Genomic DNA, 22,563 nt, shown 5'->3' with positions numbered 1-22,563 from the left:
CACAGAACCTTTAAAATCCACAGACAGACAGGGAGACGGGTTTCTGTAAAACAGACACACGCTGCGATGTCTGAGGAATAACAGTGTAAATTGTCCTCGTGTGACTCTGTCCTCCGGGCCCGTCACCGGGACGCGGCGTTATTGGAACGAGCAGACTCAGTAGCGTTTTGGTCACTTCATCCATCTGACCTCTTTCGCTTCACTAGTCTTTTTTTAAACATGACTGCCCAGCCGTCTACACTGCCTCTCGTTTCAGCACCAAGGTGAGAACCGGCGCTATAATATCGAGTCCAAAACCAGGACAAAAAGCAGCGAAGGACACATATCTCTCAATGAACTAGAAATATTGAATGTTTGGGTGAAATCTAAAGGGAACCGACTGATTAGTGTTCCTTCAGCTGATTGGCTCTGAGCAAGATCAGCGGCTCAAGAAAGTGAAATCAGCCTTTAGGTATCAAAGGTGTGTGAAACTTTGGTCTCATTCAACCTTACAGCAGGCATCTTAGCATATTTGTTAGTAAAAACTGAAATAAGATAATACATGACACTTATGGTTGACAGAATCGATAGTAAATAAAAAAAAAACTGCAGGGTCTGGCATGTGCACATGCACAACAGCCTCATTTATTTTGAGCTTTATTCATGCAGAAACTAAGTAAACTAAATAACTGCCACTACAAAAACCTCTGGTACTTTCTTAATATGACAGTCCAGTTACAGACATTGCTCAAAAACAGAATAAGGTAGATCTGCAAGAAAAAAGAGGCAGAAAGCATCACTTATTGTGTGTTTTTTGACATAAACTCAAGACGAATCCTCTCAAAAAGGGTTAAAAGTGTTTTGTGTTTCCTCCTGTGAGGAGCTGAGCTTGTTTTTATTTCCTCACAAAGATCTTCTCAATGCCAAATCCTGGAGACAAAGAGCTGAATGAACCCGCTGGCACCAGCCGAGCAGCTTTAATCTCTGTTCAGGCTGAAGTATCGGGGAGGAAGACTGCGTCTCTGATCATGATTTGGCTTTTGATTTGTTTGAGCTGTGTTTCAGTTATTTACTGGCTCCGCACCGCTAACATACAAATCTCTCTGGGAATTCATTCAGGAGCCTTTTCCCCTGAGCAGGTGCACAACCCATGGTCCCGGGGCCGACACGGGCCCGGTGAAATGTGGCCGGTGGCCGGAGGCCTTGGCGTAGAGAGTGGCACGGCATCAGAAACAAAAAAAAAAAAAGCGAAATGTGTCTTTGTCCTTCGCGGCTGCCGGGGATTAGGAGGTTGAGCTTTGCGGGGGCCGACGCGGCAGCGCGGGCCGCGGTTCTCACTCCTCAGAGCCAAGAGCGCCGGGACGAGCCCGCCGCGGCCCTGCTTTCTGACCCGGGATCCCCCTGAAAGGATGAGTTTCCTCCTCAGTGCACCACAATGGCGGGGGAAGCGGGGGCCGGGGCGCGCGCCTGCTGGGATGTTAATTTAATGACGAGCCGCTGTTGGGATGGCAGGTTCCAGAACAGCCCCAAAAAGGGATTGTTGTGTTTTATTTTGCTCCATTTTGTCAGGACGGGGCCCCCTCTGCCCGTCTCGCTGCTCTCTTCTGGGCAACAGTGGAGCCTCTGTGAATGCAGCACAGTGCAGCAATGCTTCCTGGGAGCGTCTTTTTTAATTTTTTTAAATCTACTACATTTCAGTCCTCTTCACTTGTTGAGCAGTTCTGCCTTTTGAAGGTCTTCTGGTATTAAAAAAAAAGGTGGTAATTCATGCATAACAGAGGGAAATGCTGTTTTTAATAACCTTCTGCTTTCTGTTATTTGCAGTTATGCATTTATCAATGAAATATGAAAGTGACAAAAAAGGTCATCTTAAGAAATCTTTATATCTTAAAAAAGTGTTTTCTATATGATACTTTTTTTTTAAGTTATAGCTTCAGTAACTCTAGCAATCCTTTTAGAGTCTATATAATGTACTGCTACTTTTATTATATGGTCATCTGGTGTGGCTTTATTTTCTTATATGCATCAATTGTTCTTATTTTTTTACAGAACTGAGCATAAAATGTCAGTGTTGAATCTCTGTTAGACTTACTGGCAATCAGTGTGAAAACTGTGGAAATGTAAGTGAAAAAAAAAACAAATATAATAGCAGTTTCCTTTCTATAGTTCAGAAAATTGAGCCTTTAGGGATTTTTTTTTAAACCTAAATTTCTATCAAGTTCAGAAAACACAGCAAATTTGACATAATCATGACTCAATCACTCATCTCCTCTTTTATCTACTCATTACATTATTAAGTTGTTTTGGGATGTGGATGTTCACACTTATTAAAAGAAACTGAATCACAAACAGCAAAATATTCAAAGTAAACGACTGATCTGAAGATCTGTTCAAACGGAGCTCCTGTTCCTGAAAAGCTGCCAACGCTTGATTGTTTTACAGGATGGGGCCTTTAACATGACGGCGACATGCTCTGGTATTTAACCCCGTGACTCACTGACCGGGCGACGCGCAGCAGAAACCAGCGGCGAGCGCTGCGCGGAGAAAGGTCACGCTCAGCCGAGTGCGAGTGTGTGAAGGTTTGTTTGTGGAGGAAGAGCTGTCACATCGAATTAGTGAGCTCTGTGCTTCTGACAAGCCCAACGACTCCGGCGCAGAGAGGCGACACACAGAAAGATCAAAACCTGAGACTGGAGTCAAAACCCTCTTTATTAAAGATCTGTCGAATTGTTTTACCGACCCGATTCCATCAGAATTGACTGAATGAAGCCGTTTCGCTGCCGTGGTGAAAATTTGACCTGCTGTTGACTGGAAGGTGAAGGTCATCGACGTGGCCGACGTCAACAGGATGGATCCTCTGGGGACCGGCGGGCGACCGGTCCCGTCTCTTCGGATATCGTCGCGCTGCACGTCTCAGCACACCGACACACTCGCTCTGCGGTGTGCTTTCTGCCTTCAGAGCAGAGCGGCGTGTGAAAACACCATCGGGAATTAAATGTTCAATTCCTTTGCTGCTGAAAGGTTAAAAGTTTGGAGCATGTCAAACAGTCCACTCAGCACATAAGCCTGCAGCTGTTCTGTAAGAGAGAGTTTAGTTAATCCTTTCATTCAGAGGAAGAAGCCTGGAAGACAGTTTGGTTTTATTGAGACATTTCACTGTATTTTGAATTAGAAGGTTTCATTTGATTTATGTTGAGAATGCCGTCACTTCCAGTAGTAACCGTTTAGTTCAAGGTTATTATGGCAAAATGTTACCAGTCAGGATGAAACGGGGCTGTCTGAATTAAAATGTGTTTGACGCTGCCGCTTTACAATATTTTAACACAAGCAAACAAAACAAAGAAAAACTCTATGAAACCGACGAGTTCTTTGTAATCTAAATAGCAGCAGTGAATCTTTCAACCATCTCAAACTTTTTAACCTGTTCCAAAAATACTTCACGAGGCTTTATTGGAGCTGGATAATAGCCCTTGATGTGTTTTGCACACACACTGCTCGGTCACGGTGGAAACCCTGAGTTTCCTCAGACTCTGGTCCTCTAATGGGCGCCGCGGCCCGTCGGACTGCCGAAGCCTTTCTCCGGCGCCGCGGAGCGGCCGCCTCGCTACAGACGGGGAATAACGAGCAGAAAATCTAGGTGGCCACTCTCAGCGAGTTAATTGCCGTGCGCTGTGAGTGCCAAGGCCTCCGAGCCCGGAGGGACAATGGCGGCTCTGTGGCTGCGACAATAGCGCCGCTCTGTGAGTCAGAAGTTGCGGAAGCGGCGGTCTTCGGGAGCTTGAAAGCCGCTGAGGGTTTTGGGAGCGTGCACTGCAAGGAAGTAATCACGCAGAAAGGGTTTGGAGGAGAGGAGCGGCGGGGGGAAGGCGGGGGGGGTCATTGTTAGTGCTACCGGGGGGAGGCTCTCACAGCCCTGCTGGCATGTGTCGGACCCGGTCTGCGTCAGGGTCCGAGCACCGTGACCGCCCAGCCAGTCGTCAGGGCTCCAAAAGGCCGCAGGTGCATCAAAGCTCCAATTGGAGCGTCGTTGCCACTGAAGCCTTCACACCGACGCCTGGCGTCTGAACGTGAACGGGCCCTTTAAGACGTCTCAATAGTCTCACAAAGGACAAAACACCTTCTGCTGCAGCATTTCCATCATAGAAGAAACATTCTCTGAGTGGCTCTTGCTGGAATCAGATAGACATCTGTATCTTCTGCTGCATAAATATTAATTCCACATTTTCTTTTAACTTTAACGGGACTTACCAACCCTCTTTTAACCCATTCCCTCTCATTCTGCCGTCTTTTAGGTGTTTTACAAAGCCAGTATTCCACTTTAGGCGTGAAGATAAAACCAAAATCAATATTATCACTAAGCTACATTGACTGTTACGTAGTCTAAGTTCTGTTTGACGACTTAAGTAAAGATCACCTTGTAATAAAAGCTTCATGTATCAAACAGCTGAATCAATACACACATTAATACATGAAAGATAAACCCCTGCCAACTGATTAGGATCACCACAAACAACAAACAAGTGAATTTAATGCACCTGCACTCTGGAGCTGAGAAATAAACGTATGTTTTGACTGATTTTCAAGGCAGAATTTTATCATGTCCAGGTGAAATCAGCAGAGCAGGCGATTGAGCGGGAACTTTCCTGATACAGATCGATGTGGAGACGTCTCCCTCTGCTGGATTTGAAGGGAAACCAATCCTGGGTGGGAGGAGTTTCTCAGGAATTATCAGTCTTAATGTCATGTCAGTGAGCTAAGTAGGTTGGGAGGTGATGTATGAAGACACAAAGTGTTTTGTTCTGTTGAAATAAAGATCAGAGAGCAAAGAGACAGACAAGGAAAGCAAATGAATCACTCGACTCCACCAAGAGCTCCGTAGGCTACAAATGTCGTTTTTATTATTACTTTAAATAATGTCTAAATAAAGGGACTAAAGACATGCTCATGTGACTTCTTCCATTATCAAAAATATGGTGGGTGTGTGTGTGGGTGAGTGTGTTGTGGGGGAGGGCGGGAGAGAGGGAGGTGGAGGGTCCGATGTCTGCAGCAGAGATCTGTCCGGGGGGGGGCGAGCGTCAGTGAGCCTGTAGTGGAGTCCATTCACTCTGTATGAGTCCCACCATCCACCATGGATGGAGCTGTGTGCCAAGACGGGGCTGGGGGTGTGTTGGAGGTGTGTGTGTGTGTGAGGGGTGGGGGGGATGGTGGGGGAGGCAGTGATCTTTTTTTAAAATTTTTGTCCCCAACAAAACTCAGAGGTCACATTCAGAAACTTCTCCCTATATAAAAACTGAAAGGCCTGGATACACGTCTACTCTGCGCTCCCCCCCCCCCAGCCGACGCTTCCACTACACAAAATAAAAGGCAAACACATAAAGGGAACACACAAAGGGGGAAAAAAATAAAACAAAAAACAGCTATTTGTATGATCGACTCCCTTTGGTAAAAACGGTAATAAATGGTCTTGCATTTGTCTTTTTCATTTACATCCTAACTTTAGCCGTTTGTCACTAAAGTCCACAGTAAGCTTGGAAAGTATTACTAGCACAACAACACGGATCTGTCATAAAAAGTCTGAGACTATGTACAGTGTATTTACAACACGAGCGGCTTGTGGACAGTCTTCCCGGGACGAGACGCGCACGGCTGCGTGCTCCTGTATGCGCGCGTTTGTGTGTGTGTGTGTGTGTGTGTGTGTGAGAGAAAGTGTGTACAAGCTGGTGTATTGGCGGAGGGCATCTTAAAAAGGTTGACTCCCAGGGCGGCGAGGATTGTGTGTGTTAATAGAACTATATATAATATATATACACACAACACATACACTGGAATACATGTCAGTATCTGACATTCACAAGCTATACAATTTTACAGTCCGAGACCAAACAGTGTTGTGAGGCTTGTTTTTTTTTTTTTTTTTATCGTTTTTACATTAGATCCAACAGTGTTTTCTTCTCCTAACCCGACAATCCAGTTTGGGGCTCAGGCACAGTTTCTAATAATGCTGCCATGTGTTCGGGAGGGAGGAAGTGTAACCCTCTCTCCGTCTAGTGAAGATTGATGATTGCGATTTGGCCGCAACGCAGGAATGTCTGAACCAGGTCTTTCAGACCCTCGCTGAGCTGCCCCCCCCCCTCCCAGAAAACCTTCAGAAACCAAGCTCCTGCAACACGTCCCTCCTCCTAAAATAAGTGCACTTGTCCATCGTAATGTTCTACAGAATAACACTGTGGCAGAGGAACCCCTGCGCGGCCCGTCGCCCGGGTGGCTTCAGGCCGGACGCTTGGCGGGAAGCTCAGCTCAAGCTGCGGCTGTCACAGAGTACAAAAAGCACCACTCTCTCTCTCTTTTTGTTTGTTTTGTATTTTTACAGGCTTGCCGTGTGAATCGCCAAGTCCTGTCGAGACTAGAAAAAGAAAAAAAAAAAAGAAAAAGAAAAAGAAAACGAACAACGGCTCGAGGAAGTTTGTGGCGTGGCTCTGATTGCTGGTAAGAGCTCAGGTCTGCGACCGGAACAAGACCATTCCTAAGTTTTGGCACCGAAGGCCCTGCAAAAAAAATGGGCCCAGCTAAAAACGCTGGTAAAAAATCAGTAATCCTGCCGCCCCGGGGCAACGCACAGGTAGCTAGCTTCATTGTGCTCCCGTGTCGGCCTTTTAAAAACACGAATGACCCCACCTGTACTTCTGACCTGTTAACGTTGAGAACTAAACCCCCCCAGGAGTCAGTGCGGCGCCCTGCTACGGGGCCTTGCTGGGCGTGCCGTACTTCACGCGGTACTTGTTGATGTTCATGAAGTGGAGCACCTCGGGGTGGCGGGAGGTGGTGCAGGGCAGCAGGCCGTCGCGCCCCTCGCCCATCAGCCACTTGTTGGTCTCGGCGCTCATGTCGTGGTTGACGTGCTCTTTGACCCACGACTCCACCCAGGCCTGGAAGCGCTTGTGCAGCCGTGTGCTCACCCGCTCGTGAGACTGACGGAGGGCGAGGAGGAGGACAAGGAAACAGAAAGGTCACCCAGCTGATGAGGCGCGACTACAGAACACTACAGAACACTCAGACAGAAAACGCAGCTGCACATATTTCTAGGTAGAGTTTGTTGACATCTTGGTGAGAAAATAAAAAGATCTACTGAAGGCCAACATGTCGACAAAAAACAAAAGAGCAGCTTAAATATAAATATGGAGGAAAGCTGCAGATCAGTTCAACTCTGGAAAAGGTTCATGGCTGGGGACAACACTGCCATCTAGTGGTAGTAAAGGGGAAGGAACTGTTCATGTTCAACAAGTAGAAAGTTGTATTGTTAGCCTTATTTGAAGAAATGTGGTGTTAGGGGAAAATTGATGAAGGAGCTATCATTAAAAAAAGCAGCTTTCTCTGTTGAAAACCGATGCATTGGGATTCCTTTAAATCACAAGTGTTTTAAAAACCCAGCAACGAGGCTTCGGGTGTGAGGAGCTGCAGATTACCTGGTGGGCTCGCAGCAGGGCGGTGCGTCGATACATGTAATCCTCCGACTTGAAGACGTAGACCATCTTGTACGAGTTGAGCTTGAACATGCACTCCATCTTCTCCTTCTCCAGGGACTTCTTCCCCCCTTCGCAGGCCTCCTTGTCCATCTGCTCGCGGCCTTTCTGGTACTTCCTGATTCGCCTCAGGTTCCTGGTGAAGAGGCGCAGAGAGGCGGGTGAAAGCGGCTCGACAAACAGAGGTTGTGTGCAGCGGTTTGGTCGTTTGGCGTTGTGCCGGAAGGCGACGCCTGGACGACGCACCTGGGAAGAAAGACGGGCTTCTGAGCGAGGTGCTCCCTCAACTCCGGGGTGGTGGAGTCTGGGTTCAAGTAGCGTCCGACGTAGTCCGACCAACGCTGCCGACGCAAAAATACAAACAGGATTACAGTGTGAGCAGCTGGTCCGTATGTGTGTAACACTCCATCTGTGGAGAATCTGGAGAAACTAAAGCTCTCATTATCAGTTTGAGAACACTGCTAATGCTCGGGGCAGACAGCTGAAAGCCGGCGGCTTCGGGGCTCATTAACAGTCTCTCACCTCGGCCTCCATGGGCTCGTCTGAGTTCTCCTCCTCGGTGTCGAGCAGCTCCACCGTCAGCTGCACCGGACCTCTGCTCCTCAGGAACATCACCTGGCAGAGTGACGGAGCAGCCAGTGTGAGAGGGAAATTAATTACAATGTGTGAGCTGTTGGCTCAGGTTTCCAGTCCAACACAGACTTCCCATCTGATGACTCTTCTACGGTAAATATTCTGAGTCTCAGGGACGAAACAGGAAAGCGAGGAGTATCTGTGTTTGAATGGAAACAGCAGATTTGACCTGGAAGATCCCTTTGTGTTCAGAGTCACTGATCAGCAGAAAAATTTGCTTGCAAACGTAAAAAAAAAAAAAAACCAGGTCAGATATTTGAGGGTCAGAAAAGGTTATTTCAAACAAAACAAAGGCAATCTGGTGACTGCTGCAGCTTTCACTGGACCTTCTGCAGTCTAACGCTCTTTAAAACTGATGAAAAGTGAAGGGTAACATCGACGTTTCCCCTTCTGGATTAAGAATTGATGAGGGCTGAAATAGCTTTCTCTCATCTGACACCATCTATACATCCACAGCAGATGCGAAGCTCAAATCCTGGAAATCCGAGCCGCTCCGTGTGGCTGAGGTAACCGAAGACCCTTCACCTTTAGGTCCGCATCCTGAAGGCTAATCAAGGCAGCTTCGAGTTCAGCACGCTTCACTTTCAAGATGGCTGCGCGCAGTGTGACGTGTCGACATTAAAGCCGTCTCGTCGCGTTTACCTTGAAGCAGTTCTCGTCGGACATGAGCTGCTCGGCCTTCCTCTGGTAGATTCCCTCCGTGGAGCTCCGGGAGGGCTGCGTGGACATCACCCCGCCGCTGGACCCGTTCAGGCTCTCCGTCAGGTACAGGTCCGTCACCTGCACGCAGATCTCGTCGCTCACGATGTGCTGGAGCTGCAGGGAGGAGAGAGGGCGAGTTGATTCAATGCTCACTGAATAAACCGTGAGCGTGTGGCTGTGCAGGCGGGATGCTACCTGCCGGACGATGCTCTGGATGAGCTTGTCCATGGTGAAGGCAATGTAGGCGTGAATGGTGAACATTTCCCTCAGAGAGTCCTCGTACTGAGAAGCCTCCATGTTGCCGTCCAGCAGGTTCTTAACCATCTCCAAGAAGGCAGAGTAGTAATCCTCCACCTCGATGTCCACTGGGGAGAACAAACACAGGTCAGAAAGTCAAACTTCAGACTCAAAGTCGGCATCAACTCTCCTCCAATCACAAACCCAGGAGGAAAACAACCGGCTGACACTCACTGGGCTCCTTCAGTCTCAGCTGGATGGCCGGATTGTCGTTCTTCTCCTTCTTGAGCCCGAGCACCTCCTTCTCCCAGTCGCGCTCCCGCACCTCCTCCTCGATCTGCCGCTCCGCCTGGCCGTACAGCCGCAGCAGGCGCGAGCACAGCGTCTGGTGCAGCCGCAGGAAGATGTACCAGTTGTTGTTGACGTAGAAGAGGTTGTAGGCGTCGTCGCAGCCGCGCAGCTTCTGCGCCGCCGTGTTGCTGAACAGCAGCTTGGACTTGGAGGGGCTCCCGCTGCCGGGGACGCCGTTGTGCTTTTTGGAGGCGCCTTCCTCCAGGTCCATCTCCTCCTCCTCTTCCTCCTCCTCCACGTCCGACAGCTCGCCCCGCTGGGAGAAGAGCATGTCGGGGATGAAGTGGTAGATGATCTGCTTGATCTTGTACTTGTCCTCCTTCTGGATGCTGGTCTGCCTCTTGACATGGTGGATGATGAGCGCCGCGGCGTCCTCCAGGATCTGGCTGTCCTCGTACGCCAGCGTCAAGTGGGGGCCCGTGAGCGGCGTGGCGTTCTCCTCGGAGGCCTGCTCCTGGCGCTGTCGGGAGCAACGGATTCACTGATGTTACGGGACGTTAAAGAGCAGCTGACCATCAATCAGGTTAACACCGGAGGCTCTACGCTCCCTGAGGATGTCACTTTATATCTGCACATGGTCAAGAAAAGTAGAATATAAAACATTTCTAGAACAGATCTGCAAATCTGGACTGGATTATTTTGATGGCTTCTCTTTTATTATGTTTAATTCCCCACAAGTGTTTGACTTTGCTGAAATATTTCAGCAAATCTGACACTGAAAAGAAAGTTTACAAAGTTTCTCAGGCGCTAAAAACATGTCATAACCCCGCAGACACACTACTTCTTTTCTTATCTTCTTTCTATATATTGTGTTTCTTTCGTCAGTTTTTTTTTTTGCTTATTTTCAATAAAGCAGAAAAAGATATTCTCACTTCAACATTTTGCCCCCATAGCGACCATTCAAAACAAAAACACAAGTAATTGTGTGTGTGTGTTTTTTTTTTAAGGATTAAACAAAGCAGCATGTCTGGCAGCAGGGGGCGCGCCACAGAAGAGTGAGTAAACAAAGAACATGACACTTCTGTGACTTAAGTCTTGAAACAACTTAGGAACGTGATACTAATGCCTGAATTAAAGAACATTAAAATGGCGATCATGACTCAGAAAAATACCTCGTCGTAAATGCTTTCGATTTCATTCAGCAGCGACTTGGACCGGAGCACTTTGGTGTCGTTCTGTTTGAAGTTGATGCCCTGGTGGTCGAGAGACTTGAGGTAATACTTCTCGTTCTGCTCCCTCCAGATCTTGTTGAAGCCCCGCTGAGCTTCCCGCCACTCCTCCTCCTTCGTCTTCAACCTGGAGCAGAAGAGCAGGCGGAGTCAGCTGATCAGTTAGGGCCTGATTATTCATGCAGATCGATCGTTTAATGATCCCCACACGGTTGTGTAGATATTAAAAAAACAAAACAAAAACAAAGCAGCTTGACTCATGAAGAAAATCAAAAAATAAGACGTAGCGGTAGTCTGCAGTGCAGAGCTCACCGTTTTAACACGATGGGTACGGAAACAGCAGGGTTCTTCTTGAGGCCGTCGATGATGTCGGGGGCTTTGTCTCCGTATATCCTCTGGATGGCCTTGCGGTGGATGACCTCCGAGGAGCCCCCGAGCGTGTTGTCCAGCCGGAACTTGGCCTGCTCCTCCGCGGACATGCGGGACAGCTTCCGCTGCACCGTCTCCAGGACCCTGATCGTGGCCAGGTTGGTCTCCAGTACAACGTCCAGCTGTGTGCCACAGGGAATAAAATCAAAACACTGTTTTCCCAGCTCCGGGCCAAACTGTGGTGTCGACTGCAGTTCCTCTTACCTCAAATCTCTCGTCCTCACACCTGTAGATATGCTCTTCGTACTGGGTCTTCTTGGAGCTGACAAACGTGGAGTCTTCAGACCAGGATGGGAAGGACACCCAGGTGTCATTTAGGACCTGGAGGATTCAGGAAGGAATAATGAGCCATACTGGAGCTGTGCAGCCATCACACCAGCGGATGAGATGCTGAGAGCGCCACTGGAACCGCGTTTGTTTCGTCTCTCACCTCTTTACAGAGCGGAGTTCTTCCCGTGCACTTGGGCTGCTGGTAGCTTTTGGGCAGAGCTCTGTAGCTGGAGCCGAGTCTCTTACAGGAGGCGTAGTCGATCTCCATGGCGATGCCCTCGGTGGCCCGCTCCTTGGGGTACGTTTCAATGTGGGACATTTCACGATATCCCAGGAAGTTTTTGAACCAGTTGAACAGTTCAGGGAATTTCCTTTAAGATGCAATCAAAGCAGACAGACGGTGAGATACGCAGCTTTACATGCAGAAAGACGGTCTCTCACTAATGAGAGGCGGCCGAGACGACTCACCCTAAAAAGGGCAGCACCAGCTGCACCAGCTCCGCTCTGGAGATCACCTCCTGGTTAAAGATGACCAGGCAGCGCAGGAAGTTGTCGTAGGCCTCTGCACTTCGCAAAGCTTTGCGTACCTACAATAAATGCAACAATTAGATCAATTAAGATTCACTCATTTGACAGCGGTTTGATAAAGCTCTTTCAAAAGTACCCGATGAACTCTGTAGCCATGTTGACACTGTGCAGGAACACGGACGGCAAGACTAACCTTCTCGAAGAACAGAGCTTCTGTGCCGACTCCATGCTTGCTGGCCTCTGCCACTGAGGAATCTTTTAAATTCAGTAACTTCGGCTTCTTCTGTAATGTTTCCGAAACGGCAACAAAGACACACAGATGCAATGATTACACCCCCAGCTGGAGGACATCACAGAGAGAAATGAAAAGAAATCCAGGACGGATAACTGCAGTAGTGTGTGTGTGTGTACCTTGATGGGGGGCGTCCCTGGGGTGGGATGGCGGCGGATCTGGCAGCCGTTCTGATTGGGCCTCTGTTTGTTGTTGAGCTGGAGCTTCTTGGCCGTGCCGCCGTGGTCGTTTCGTACGGACTCGGCCTTCTCGGCTGTGGTCTTATTCAACAGCTGCAGAGGCAGGCGTAGAAAACGTAAGAGTCAAGCAAATAAATACAAACACACAGAACAATTACTGACAACACAAGTGTCTGAATCACTACTTATATCCAGTTACACTCCATATTTCTGGTAGTAGTGGTTTCAGTGGTTAAAGTTGGTGATTGTTTCAAGTCTCTTCTCACCACCGAGCTGTTGGCATCAGGGAGGAATTGTCCAAACTCTGAGAGCAAGTCCTCCTGGTTCTTGAAGAGCCGAGCCACCTGAGCGTACACCTCCTGCTCCGTCAGGGCTGGTGTGTAGTTTCCTCCGGCCTCCTTGGCGTTACGCTGCTCCTTCTGCAGAGGACAAACGCATCAACAGATACCGTCACTAAATATTCTCCAGACAGCCGTGAAGCAGCAGAACCACGGCGGCGGTGTTCCGGTGCGAGGTGCAGACCTGGTACGTGTGGAGGATCTCCAGGAAGGCCTTGTAGATGTCAGGCTGGCCTTGGAAGCGGTTCTTGATCTTGTTGACGTAGTTGATGGCGTGGTTGAACTCCACGGGCTGGTTGTTCTGCATGGGCGGCCCCGCGGGGTTCCCGCCGAGCGGCGGGTGGAGCTGGATGGGCGGGGAGCGGGGGGAGGGGTAGGCGGGGATGGACGGATTGCTCTGGCTGCTTGTCGTCAACGCCTGAGGCTGAAGAGGCTGAAAGGGTTGAGAGTTCATTCAAATACACTGATCACAAAACAATCCGTCAGTGAGCTCTTACTCTGGTCCTGCTTCTCACCTTGCTCATTTTAGCCGGGGTGGGCTGGGCGGGGGGAGGCGGGGCTGTGGTGGCGGCGGCGGAGGGGACCGGGGGCGGGTGTTGTGTGGGCGGTCCCGTTATGGGGATGTTCTGCACTGAAATGCCGTGCGGGGTGATGTGGTGGATCTGACCGGGCGTTGTCACGTTGACAAGATCATTGGTCTGGACCTCGATCTTGTACCCCGGAGGCAAAAAAGTGTTAAAACCCATGATGAGGTCGGGATGACCTTTGAAGAGCTGGGACACTCTGCTGATGACCCCCGGAGTGTCAATACTGGAAGCAACAACAGGGAGAGGGCCACTCGTTTAAAGCACCGACAGTTTCACGCAAATCAAAGAAGTTTATACTCTATCAGATTGATCTCAGTGACAGAGAAAACAATTCCTTTTCAATTATTCTGATTAACAAAAGCAGAGTCCTTTCAGTTCAACCTTCAGCTCCTGCAGGCAAAAACACACACAAGCTACAAATCACTGCTGAGAAGAATGTGAGCTAAAACGGGTAAAGTACACACTGTGAAATACAAAGTTTGGACAGAACCTGTTAGCACAAAGTGGTAAAATAAAACCGTGGGCTCACCTTTGAGACTTGAACTCTTTCATTATGTCTAAAAAGTCGTTGTAGACCTGAGGCTGGTTGCCAAACTGCAGTTTCACCTGATCCAAGTAGGACAAAGCATCTTCCACCTTGTGGAAACAAAGATTTCACCAGTCAATGATAGAATTTAACAATCTGTTCACCTTGTGCAGCAGTGTATTTACTGTGGGTTTAAAAGGCATCAAAGCAGTGTATTTGTGTGTTTTAGCTCTACTACCCTAGCTGTCTGCATGGCTAATTACACCAACAGGTAGTTTTAAAACAAGCAGCCCAATTTAAATAAATAAATAGATAGGTGCCGTTTTTCAAGGTGCTTCAATTCCTCATTTTCTAATAAAAATAAAAAGGCAATCACCCAGAAATTATTCACCGAGGCTTCTGGTATCCACAGTTCGGGTTCCATGATTGCTACCACAACGAAGTCAATAAAATATAAAAAAAACTATCACTTGTGACAAATTTAAAAGCGTTCCCCGGATATTAAAAACAGCGGTGGAGTAAAAAACAAACAAACAAAAAAAAACCCCAAACATTTGAGTAAAAAAACTCAGCAGTGCGGTCTAAACGAGGTTAAAAACTGTCCATCAAATCCAGCGCTAAACGCCATTCATAGTTTTCCGCCTGCCGGACGCCCCGCCCACTTTTCCTCCCACAAAATAAGAGTGGCACTTTCAAAATAAAAGCCATAAATCGATTCAAAAACTAAATGAAAATTAAAATATTTCAAAAAGTACTTTCAACAGCCAAGCCCAATCTGAATGTAGTTTTACATTGATCCAACTGATTTTACATGCGACATTAGTCACAATCCTACTTAAACAAGTAAAAACACCTGTATGAAGTTTCTTCCCAAAACTTTTTAAAGATATGCGAGGATCAATTCCATTTGCCACCCAAGAACTGTTTATGCATTCCCATGTTCTACGCATCCATCCATCTTCGATCCGGCTCATATCCAGTTTAGGGCAGCTGGGCACTGGAGCCGATCCCAGAAAATTAAGGATGAGGACAGGAAACCCAGAGTGATGAAGAGAACATGCAAACTCCACGCCGAACGGCCCAGCTAGTATCTGAAGCAGATCTTCTTAATGTGAGGTGAGAGCGCTAACTACAGAGCCAGCTGCCCCATGTTACTGATAATACTAACACCTCTGCAATTTCTGATGAAGAAAAAAAAATCCCATCATAGTGATGGCAGTGTGCCAGTTTGTTAGCTGTCACTTTGTAGAATAACAGCATGGTGTTATCTGTGTGCAGCAGGAAGCATGAATAAAGGAAAAAATAGATTTGGAAACTTTGATTTGATCTGCAAATCTTACAATATGTTTGAGAAAGATTAAATTACTCCCATATTGAAAAAAAGTGGAACTAATCATGTTATTTGAGGACCTAAACAACAAAAACACAATGAAATCTACTGGTCAAATTTTAGGATTTCACAAGCGTTGACGAACCTTAAGCCTCTGAAACTGCTGCTGGCCCTGGGCAGAGGCCTGAGGAGCGGCAGTGTGACCGTGGCCAGGCATCACCGAGGGGCCGTGGGACTGAACTGCTGGGCTGTGGTGGTGCGACCCGCCATGGACGGCCTGGCTCGGGGCGTGTCCGTGCCCGCCACTGTTCTGAGCGACCGTGGGGACCTGAGAAAAGCGGAGAGAAGCTTCGTTGAAATGGCGGCTAACAGTAAAAGGTCTGGTTGAAAAGTGATCGGACAGCTGGTACTGTGACCTTGTCATAAAAAGAGGAATCGCCATATAAAACGAGTGCACAGCAATCCATCTTCATAAAAAGTAGGATGTGCTGACACAGACAGAAACTTCATTCATTCATTGTATCTGACAGGCAGCAACTAACGGGTGAGAATGAAAGCCTGAGCTGGAGAACAAAGTGAATACATACAGCTGACTTTTAACCCTTTAACATGAAGCGCTATCAAACACACCTAACGTGAGTGAACAGGATGTACCTGGTATCCTTGTGGGACGGAGTACTGGACGCCTGCTGTGGGCTGCATGTTATCCGAGACGGCCTCATACACAGCTGGCGCTGGAGCCGGGGCCAGGACACGATGCTGGAAAGCCTCAGCGTTGCCAGCGAGGCGCCGCTGCTGGGACGCAAAAACCGTTTCCTGATCCTCCAGACGACGCTTCATTATGAACTCATACTCGTGAGAGCTGTGAGACCTGAAACAAAGAGCAGCACACGGACCTCATTCCACACCGGCAGACCTCCATCAAAGGTACCGGGATCGATTAAACCTGTCCCCCGATTTCATGCAAAAATGTTTCCAAGAACATATGGCAATAATTCTTTACAACTTCTGAAGTAGGTTTCTGGATACACACAGCGCCAGCTAGCCACTCTGGTTGCTTGGCCGAGGCCAAACATGACGGCGCTTTCAGCAGCACAGAGAAGCCAAAGGGTTAATGGAGGTCCTCCACTCAGGACCTTGGTGATTAATCACGAAGGAAAAGCGCATGTCAGTTTTATTACATGTGATATTTTGAGTGATGTCTTTTTTTCTGAGCACCTCCGTGGATTGGATTCAGGTATCTGATTACATTTTTTTATGTGAACCTCACCCACAATGTCAAGTTGTGAAGTGTACATACAACAGACGTGTCTTCAGACTTAGCAGTGCACAGGCACGAGAGAATTACTACGAAAGCGTGGAGAAAAGCACTATTAAAATTGAAAAAGGTTCAAATGAATCATCCGCTCAATGGAGAAAAAACACCAAACAAAGAACAGTAAACTATAACTATTGAAATGGGCGGATACGCTCAAGGCCCACATCATGAATGTTGCAGTAAGGCCAGAATATTAACATTTGGGGCAGTGGTGGCCCCGAGGCCAGAGGAGTTTGCAGGGTTGATTACCACAGCGGACAGGTCACCACTGTATCCTCGGACAGGGATGGATAAATGCAGAAAAGAGATTCCCCCAAGAGATGAAGTTTGATTTCTTATGAACAATACCACCTTAAAATGAGCAAATAGTTCAAATAGAACTACTCCAACAATCTCTGGCAAAACTGAACATCATCATCTCATTAAAGGGTGACTGCATGGCAGGAGCTGTTGTACCACTTGACATTGGACTTTTTGCGAGGTGATCTTCTAGGACAAAATGTGCTGCAAGTGTGCATTTTCTGTGTATTTTTGCAACTTGTACTGATTGATGCCCTTTTTTTAGGAATGAAATTTGAAATTTTACTGAAAAAGTTCCACAGCATTGCTGTCCTACTTATCCTGCACGGCTGTTCAACTAAAAGTGTGTGCTCTGGTCTTTCCTCTTCTTTCTTTTTAAACCTTGAACCCCACTGATGCATGCACAAACTTTGGAAATTCTTTCCTGGTAGAAATGAGTTTTCTCCTTCCACTGTTGCTCACGGGTTGAAGTGGTGCCATAAATAAAGCAAAACGAGATGAGGTGTCAGACCATTCGTGTGCAGACTTTAGTATCGACATGGATGCGATGCCCCGCTGCACAAGCTGCCACAGTTTCCCTCTGATTGTGATCGCCGTGCGCTCGCTGCAGAGAGGATCTCTCTGAATGTATAAATCTCGCAGGCTCCGCAGCCAATCAGAGGCCGCCGCTCTACGTCAGCGGTGCAACAAACAGGTGCTGTGGGAACGTGGGAGTCCGTCTGCCATTCACAACTTCCTCGAGACAAGAGGCGGCAGCAGGAGCTCCGCGTGAAATGAACGGAAACATAAATGCTAAGACAACCACCCCTTCTAAAAATGATGTGTAAAAACCCGAAAGTTCCACAGCGCCAAACTGCGGAGCCCGTGTGTTCCTGGCGCCTCATCCCCTGACACCGGAGCTCCGCCGAGCAGCAAACCACTGCTCCTAAACAACCCGGAGAGAGCCAGGCCGGGGTATTTATAGCCCTGCCGTCCATGCCCGGTGCAGTAACGTTATAGTTGCCTCCGGGCGGACCCGGTTATGTCCGCTACATGTTAAAAGAGCCGAGGACAGCGACTCAACACACCGTCTGTGGCCTAGCAACAGAAGCACCGACCTCGAGTTACAGCACGACGCTTTCCCCCCACGCCCGCCATTTGGAGCGTGGCGCAGGACTCCGGCAGAATACTCTCTGTTCCAAACAGGTGAGCGTGGAAAGTGGCGGGACGGCAGCCCGCTTCACTGGCCTTCATGCCCGGAGGATTTCACAATGTTTATTTGAATAACTTCGCCCGGAACTTGTTTTGTCGAGCTGCCAGTTAGCTTACTAGCTAATGTAAACAACATGGGTAGCCCGACACCGAGCAGCGTCCGGGACGGCAAGGGAAGCATTCACGGCGACCGATTGGCGATCGTGATCCGCATTACTGAAACACCTTTTTACGCTCGGTTCGTTGGATCTTTCTATTGAGAGAAGGGGCGCAGACCCCCCGTTTAGTTTACTCCAGTGCTAACGGTGGTTAGCCACATTAGCTCGCTGAATGAATCCAGCTGAACTCACCTCTCTCCCAAATAGCCAGCAGAAGTTCGCAGATTTGATAATCCGTTATTTGTGGGTTGCTCGCTGCACTTCCGATTTCAAAAGACTCCAAAGCGATGTAGGTCGGGTATCGACTTATTTGTGGAACGGGACTTAAAATAAAATTTAAGGGCTACAAAGTGAAAATCTACCCGAGAGAGGAAAACAATCTCCGATCGGTTAGCTGTATAGAGAGGCGGAGTTTCCGACGATAGCCCCGCCCCCGGAGAGACGCCATTGGTGGGTTTGCGCAGAGGTTTCGCAGAAGGGCGGGGTGATGGATCTGATTGCACATTCCAGCTGTCAATCAAGGCTTTGCTGTACAGTTATCAAGCACGCCCAGTTTGACTTGACTTAGAGCGCCACAATGCTGAGCTGAGTCCAGTCTGCACAGGAGATTTAACAGCAAAGTTCAACATTCCCACGTCGATTTGTCAAAGTCAGTGTTTAATATTGATGGGCACTATCTTTTTTTGCAGACCCAATAAAATAGCTTTAGTCTGCATCATTTTCTCAGTGATTATTCCATGATTGTTTCAATAATTCACAAATAATGTGCAACAATTTCGTGAATACTGTAGTGCTGAACCTTTTCAATGTAGTTCTTCAGGCGATTTGTATTTTATAGCTCTACTGCAGCTCAAAGTGGTTGCAAGCAAAAGCAACAAGAGGTTATCCTAGTGTGAGGATGGTAATGACATAGTAGTGCAGCCAAACGCTCATAATGCTGTTTTATGTCTGTTCATGTCAAGTTTGTTGAATAAATACAACCCACTTGCAAAATGTAAACCGCAAGTTTGTCTTTTGTTGTTGTTGGGGGGGGGTTAGGGGGGATGCATTTGTTGATTGTACAAATTGCAAAATGCACTACAAGTACAAGTTTTATAATAATCTAAATTATATGTAAGCACAACAACCTGGTTTTCTGCAGAAGTTGCTGCTTACATTTTTAAAATTGATATAGTTAGCAACAAGGCATTACATAATGAATAAAGCCCAAACCTCTAAGCTTCACAAATTACCTAAAGAGTAAATCTCTTTGCATTTACAGATCTGTATGTATCTAAAGATGAGGTTAAAGCACAGTAGAAACTACAGGATCTGCACCTACAATGCGCTGCACAGTAAAAGACAAGTTAGAACCCGGTCTTGCATTTTCCATGCTATTTTTGCTAAAGAAATGACTGCAGTGTACAGAAGACAGCTTTATTGTATCGTGATTAAAGTCGTATGTAAACATGCTGCCAGGTTAAATACAAAACGCTTACATTTTCTCTCCAGAAAACAGCTTTGTAATAAACTGATTAAAGCCCCATGTCAGTTGATACTTATATTTCTTTTAACAGGCTGAAACATTGCTGTTATAAAGGTGTCGGACAATAATTTTCATCAATTACATAACTGTGAATGCCACTGTGTAAAGTTTTGCTTTATATTTATTGAACTTGAGTCATATGACAATAAAAGTGAATTGACGTGCAACTCGTGTGCCACAAATTCCAAAACGCCGTCCTTAAAGTCGAGTTTGTGGCTTTGTCGATACGTTTTTCAACGTGTTCGTGCAGTTTCCCTTCCCCTGCGTGTCCTCTGATTTGACTCCCCCGCTGCAGAAACCCAGCAGGCTCCCATTTGAGAGTCTCTCCGTCCCCCAAAGCAGCCATTGGACGGATGGAGATCCATCCACATCATGAGGCACTTCCTGGACTCGGGTGACACGTGACTGGGTGGGCTGGACCCCGGGCTCGCGCCGCTGGCCCCTCCCCCTGGATGCGTTAAGGAGGACATGGCAGCCAATCACCCCGCAGAATCGTCATTACAAATCCCCAAAAGGTGGAACTTCCAAAATAAACCATCGCCCACGACAGGCGGAGCTGCAACACCAGCCCGGGATTCCTCCTTCCAGCCCAGGCAGGGAGGACGAGGCAGCGACCGTAGGCTGCACCACATACACACTCACTCACACACACACACGGTTCTCTACGATCCTCCTGCTGCTTTTCCCCTCACAACGATCGCATGCATAAAAGCTGATCGAAAACAGCGTTTTGCAGAAGCAACGCCCCCGGGTTTTATTCCACCAAAGAACCGAAAAAGGAAAGTCAAGTTTCGTGCATTTAAAAAAAAAAAAAAAAAAAAAAAAAAAAAAGCATTGCAACACAACGCAGTGCGGGCTGTGGGGACACCCCCTTCTGTCCAAGCGGAGCTCGGAGGATCAACTCGCCCCCCTGCACCGTGCGTGCGTCGGTCGGTCGGTCGACGCTGGCTTGCAGACTCCAAACAAAAGAGTCCGCGGCACTGGAACGCACCATCCGGCCGCCGCCGCGCCGCGACCCGCACCGGCGGACGCGGGGGAAGAGCGGCCTGCGGGCGGCAGATCGTCCCCGGGCTTCTGGAGCCCGATCCGGCTGCCCTTACTAAACAATGCCAAAGTCAAACCGAACGGGAACTACGGCCGCGGCGCCGTGTGGAAACATCGGAGCCACGCCATTCTCCCCGCCTCTCTCTCTCTCTCTCTCTCTCTCTCTCTCTCCCTACCCACCATCCCATTTACACAAAAAAACCCAAAAAACGCACAACAGCCACATTTCCCCTCCAAACACAGAGGACGATCGCGGGTTTTTCCAAATCCTATTCTTTGTTTACTTGGGAGTAAAATGTCTAACCTGCCTCACCACAACAACTCCCTCCCCCTTCAGATCCATTTGCAAACAAGCGTTCCGCGCTTCGCACGGCGCTGCAGACCAAACGTTCCCCGCTCGCGAGGCGGCAGGATGCCCCCCGATCCCCGCCGCACAGCCCCGGGGAGACTGTTTACCAGCCGACATGATGACATCCTGCAGATTTTCCCCCCCTATCCACCACGTTATGTTTCTGCCTATTTACGAGCATGAAAAAAGCCCCGCTCCGATTCATGAAAGCGCACACAAAAGGCGCGACTGGCCGCGCAGCGCGCTCCCTTTCACCTCCTACCACCGCCCGGTTATTCTAGCAGCAATACTCTTTATAATATATAGTTTAAACAGCTGTTACATACCCAGGAAAAAGACTCCTTACTCCGGATTCGTGTTTGTAACAAAATAGTTGGAGACGCCCCCCTCCGCGGGCATTGGCGCACGCCGCCGTCCACGTCACTTTGTTTTAAATATGGCCCGCTAAAACCGAGGCTGCTCCTCTCCAGCAGCCCCGTCTGAATCAGATAAAAGCCTCAAGTGCTGCACGCCATCTCCACCCCAAATCCCTGCACTGTGGGAGGCTGGTGGAGGGCAGTGCTGGGGAGTGATCAGACTTCTCTGAGTTTGCTGTGTTCCAGATGCAAAATGCGCAAAATCAAGTGGATAAAACAGTAAAACGAGAAGATCCAAGACGGCTCCAGCCACTTTATTTTTTCATTTTTAGACACAATTCTGAATTTTAATGTGATTCAATATGAATGCAACCTTTAAAAATATATAATGATATGTTAGTTTAGGTTATGCGTGTTGAACATTTTGGCCCTGGAGACCTGGAACTAGTTTTGCCTTGTGGCCTCATCTGTCAGATTTAGACTCATTTTAAGCTACAGCTCTTCACTGAGTTTCACCTTCTAGGGAAGGAAGCATTAATCAGAGGGAGATCACCATCAGCTGTAATAACACAGGGATGTGTCCTTGAGGTAATCATATCATATCAAGCCTATCATTTTAACATTTAAAGTATTTTAACATCTTTGAAATTGAAATACAGTAGTTTTGCCTATAGGGACTACGGATGTAAATTAGCCTTATGGCTGTAATCCGGCATATTTACGCCTGTTATTGTCTGGCAATGCAGATGTTTAATAATGTGCACTGTCCCTATCAAATAAATAAATAAAGTAGCCCTCAGAGCATTATTTTTTCAGTGAGTTGTTGACCCAACTGTTTACATTGGAAAGGCCAAAGAGTCGTGAAATGCCATGAATAGAAGCACGGGAACAAACAAAGAGAAGAAATTGTTGCAAAGCTTTGTTGGCTTCATCATCTCTGTTTGATGTGGAGAGGATGATAATTAAAGGCTTTTGGTCTCGAATGTCTCTGTCTTGTGATTACTGTGAGGGTGTCATCAGGTGCTGGCTGTGCAGCCACACGTGTGATGCTACGACGTGGCGTACAAAGAAACACAAAATGTGCTTCAAACACACAAGACGAAGACGCATAACAGTTATCGAGCTGTTTGATCAATAGATTTCAAAGTGTTTTTAATGTTGCAGAGCAGACAAGCAGTAGTTATCGCTCCAAAAAAGTGTCCTCAGTTGCTTCATTCAGGAAAAAGGAAAATCCACACGTCTCAGCATGCTG

General features: G+C 47.8%; 1 protein-coding gene across 3 annotated transcripts; it reads right to left on the bottom strand.

Annotated features, from left to right (window-relative positions):
- Positions 1 to 5,404: 5,404 nt before the first annotated feature.
- On the bottom strand, positions 5,405 to 21,377 carry sin3aa (SIN3 transcription regulator family member Aa). 3 transcript variants are annotated; one of them, XM_030096618.1, is made up of 21 exons: positions 21,282 to 21,377; positions 15,725 to 15,941; positions 15,216 to 15,398; positions 13,744 to 13,850; positions 13,143 to 13,437; positions 12,812 to 13,060; positions 12,556 to 12,708; positions 12,230 to 12,382; positions 12,012 to 12,101; positions 11,759 to 11,877; positions 11,451 to 11,661; positions 11,225 to 11,341; positions 10,904 to 11,142; positions 10,535 to 10,718; positions 9,306 to 9,882; positions 9,030 to 9,199; positions 8,775 to 8,948; positions 8,022 to 8,114; positions 7,746 to 7,840; positions 7,443 to 7,635; positions 5,405 to 6,947 (listed from the first exon to the last, which is right to left on the bottom strand). In XM_030096618.1, the coding sequence occupies exons 2-21, from the start codon at positions 15,908 to 15,910 to the stop codon at positions 6,717 to 6,719; spliced, it is 3,819 nt and encodes a 1,272-aa protein (XP_029952478.1). In that variant the 5' UTR covers positions 15,911 to 15,941; positions 21,282 to 21,377; the 3' UTR covers positions 5,405 to 6,716. The 3 variants fall into 3 exon arrangements, with proteins under 3 accessions (XP_029952478.1, XP_029952479.1, XP_029952477.1); XM_030096619.1 differs by lacking the exon at positions 21,282 to 21,377 and adding an exon at positions 18,230 to 18,554 and having other exon boundaries at positions 12,012 to 12,098; XM_030096617.1 differs by lacking the exon at positions 21,282 to 21,377 and adding an exon at positions 18,230 to 18,553.
- Between the last annotated feature and the right edge of the window lie 1,186 nt (positions 21,378 to 22,563).

Source organism: Salarias fasciatus, chromosome 7, assembly GCF_902148845.1.
Source record: "Salarias fasciatus chromosome 7, fSalaFa1.1, whole genome shotgun sequence".
NCBI lineage: Eukaryota > Metazoa > Chordata > Actinopteri > Blenniiformes > Blenniidae > Salarias > Salarias fasciatus.
Note: the sequence above shows the minus strand (reverse complement) of the source record. Positions and strands in the feature narration are given on the sequence as shown.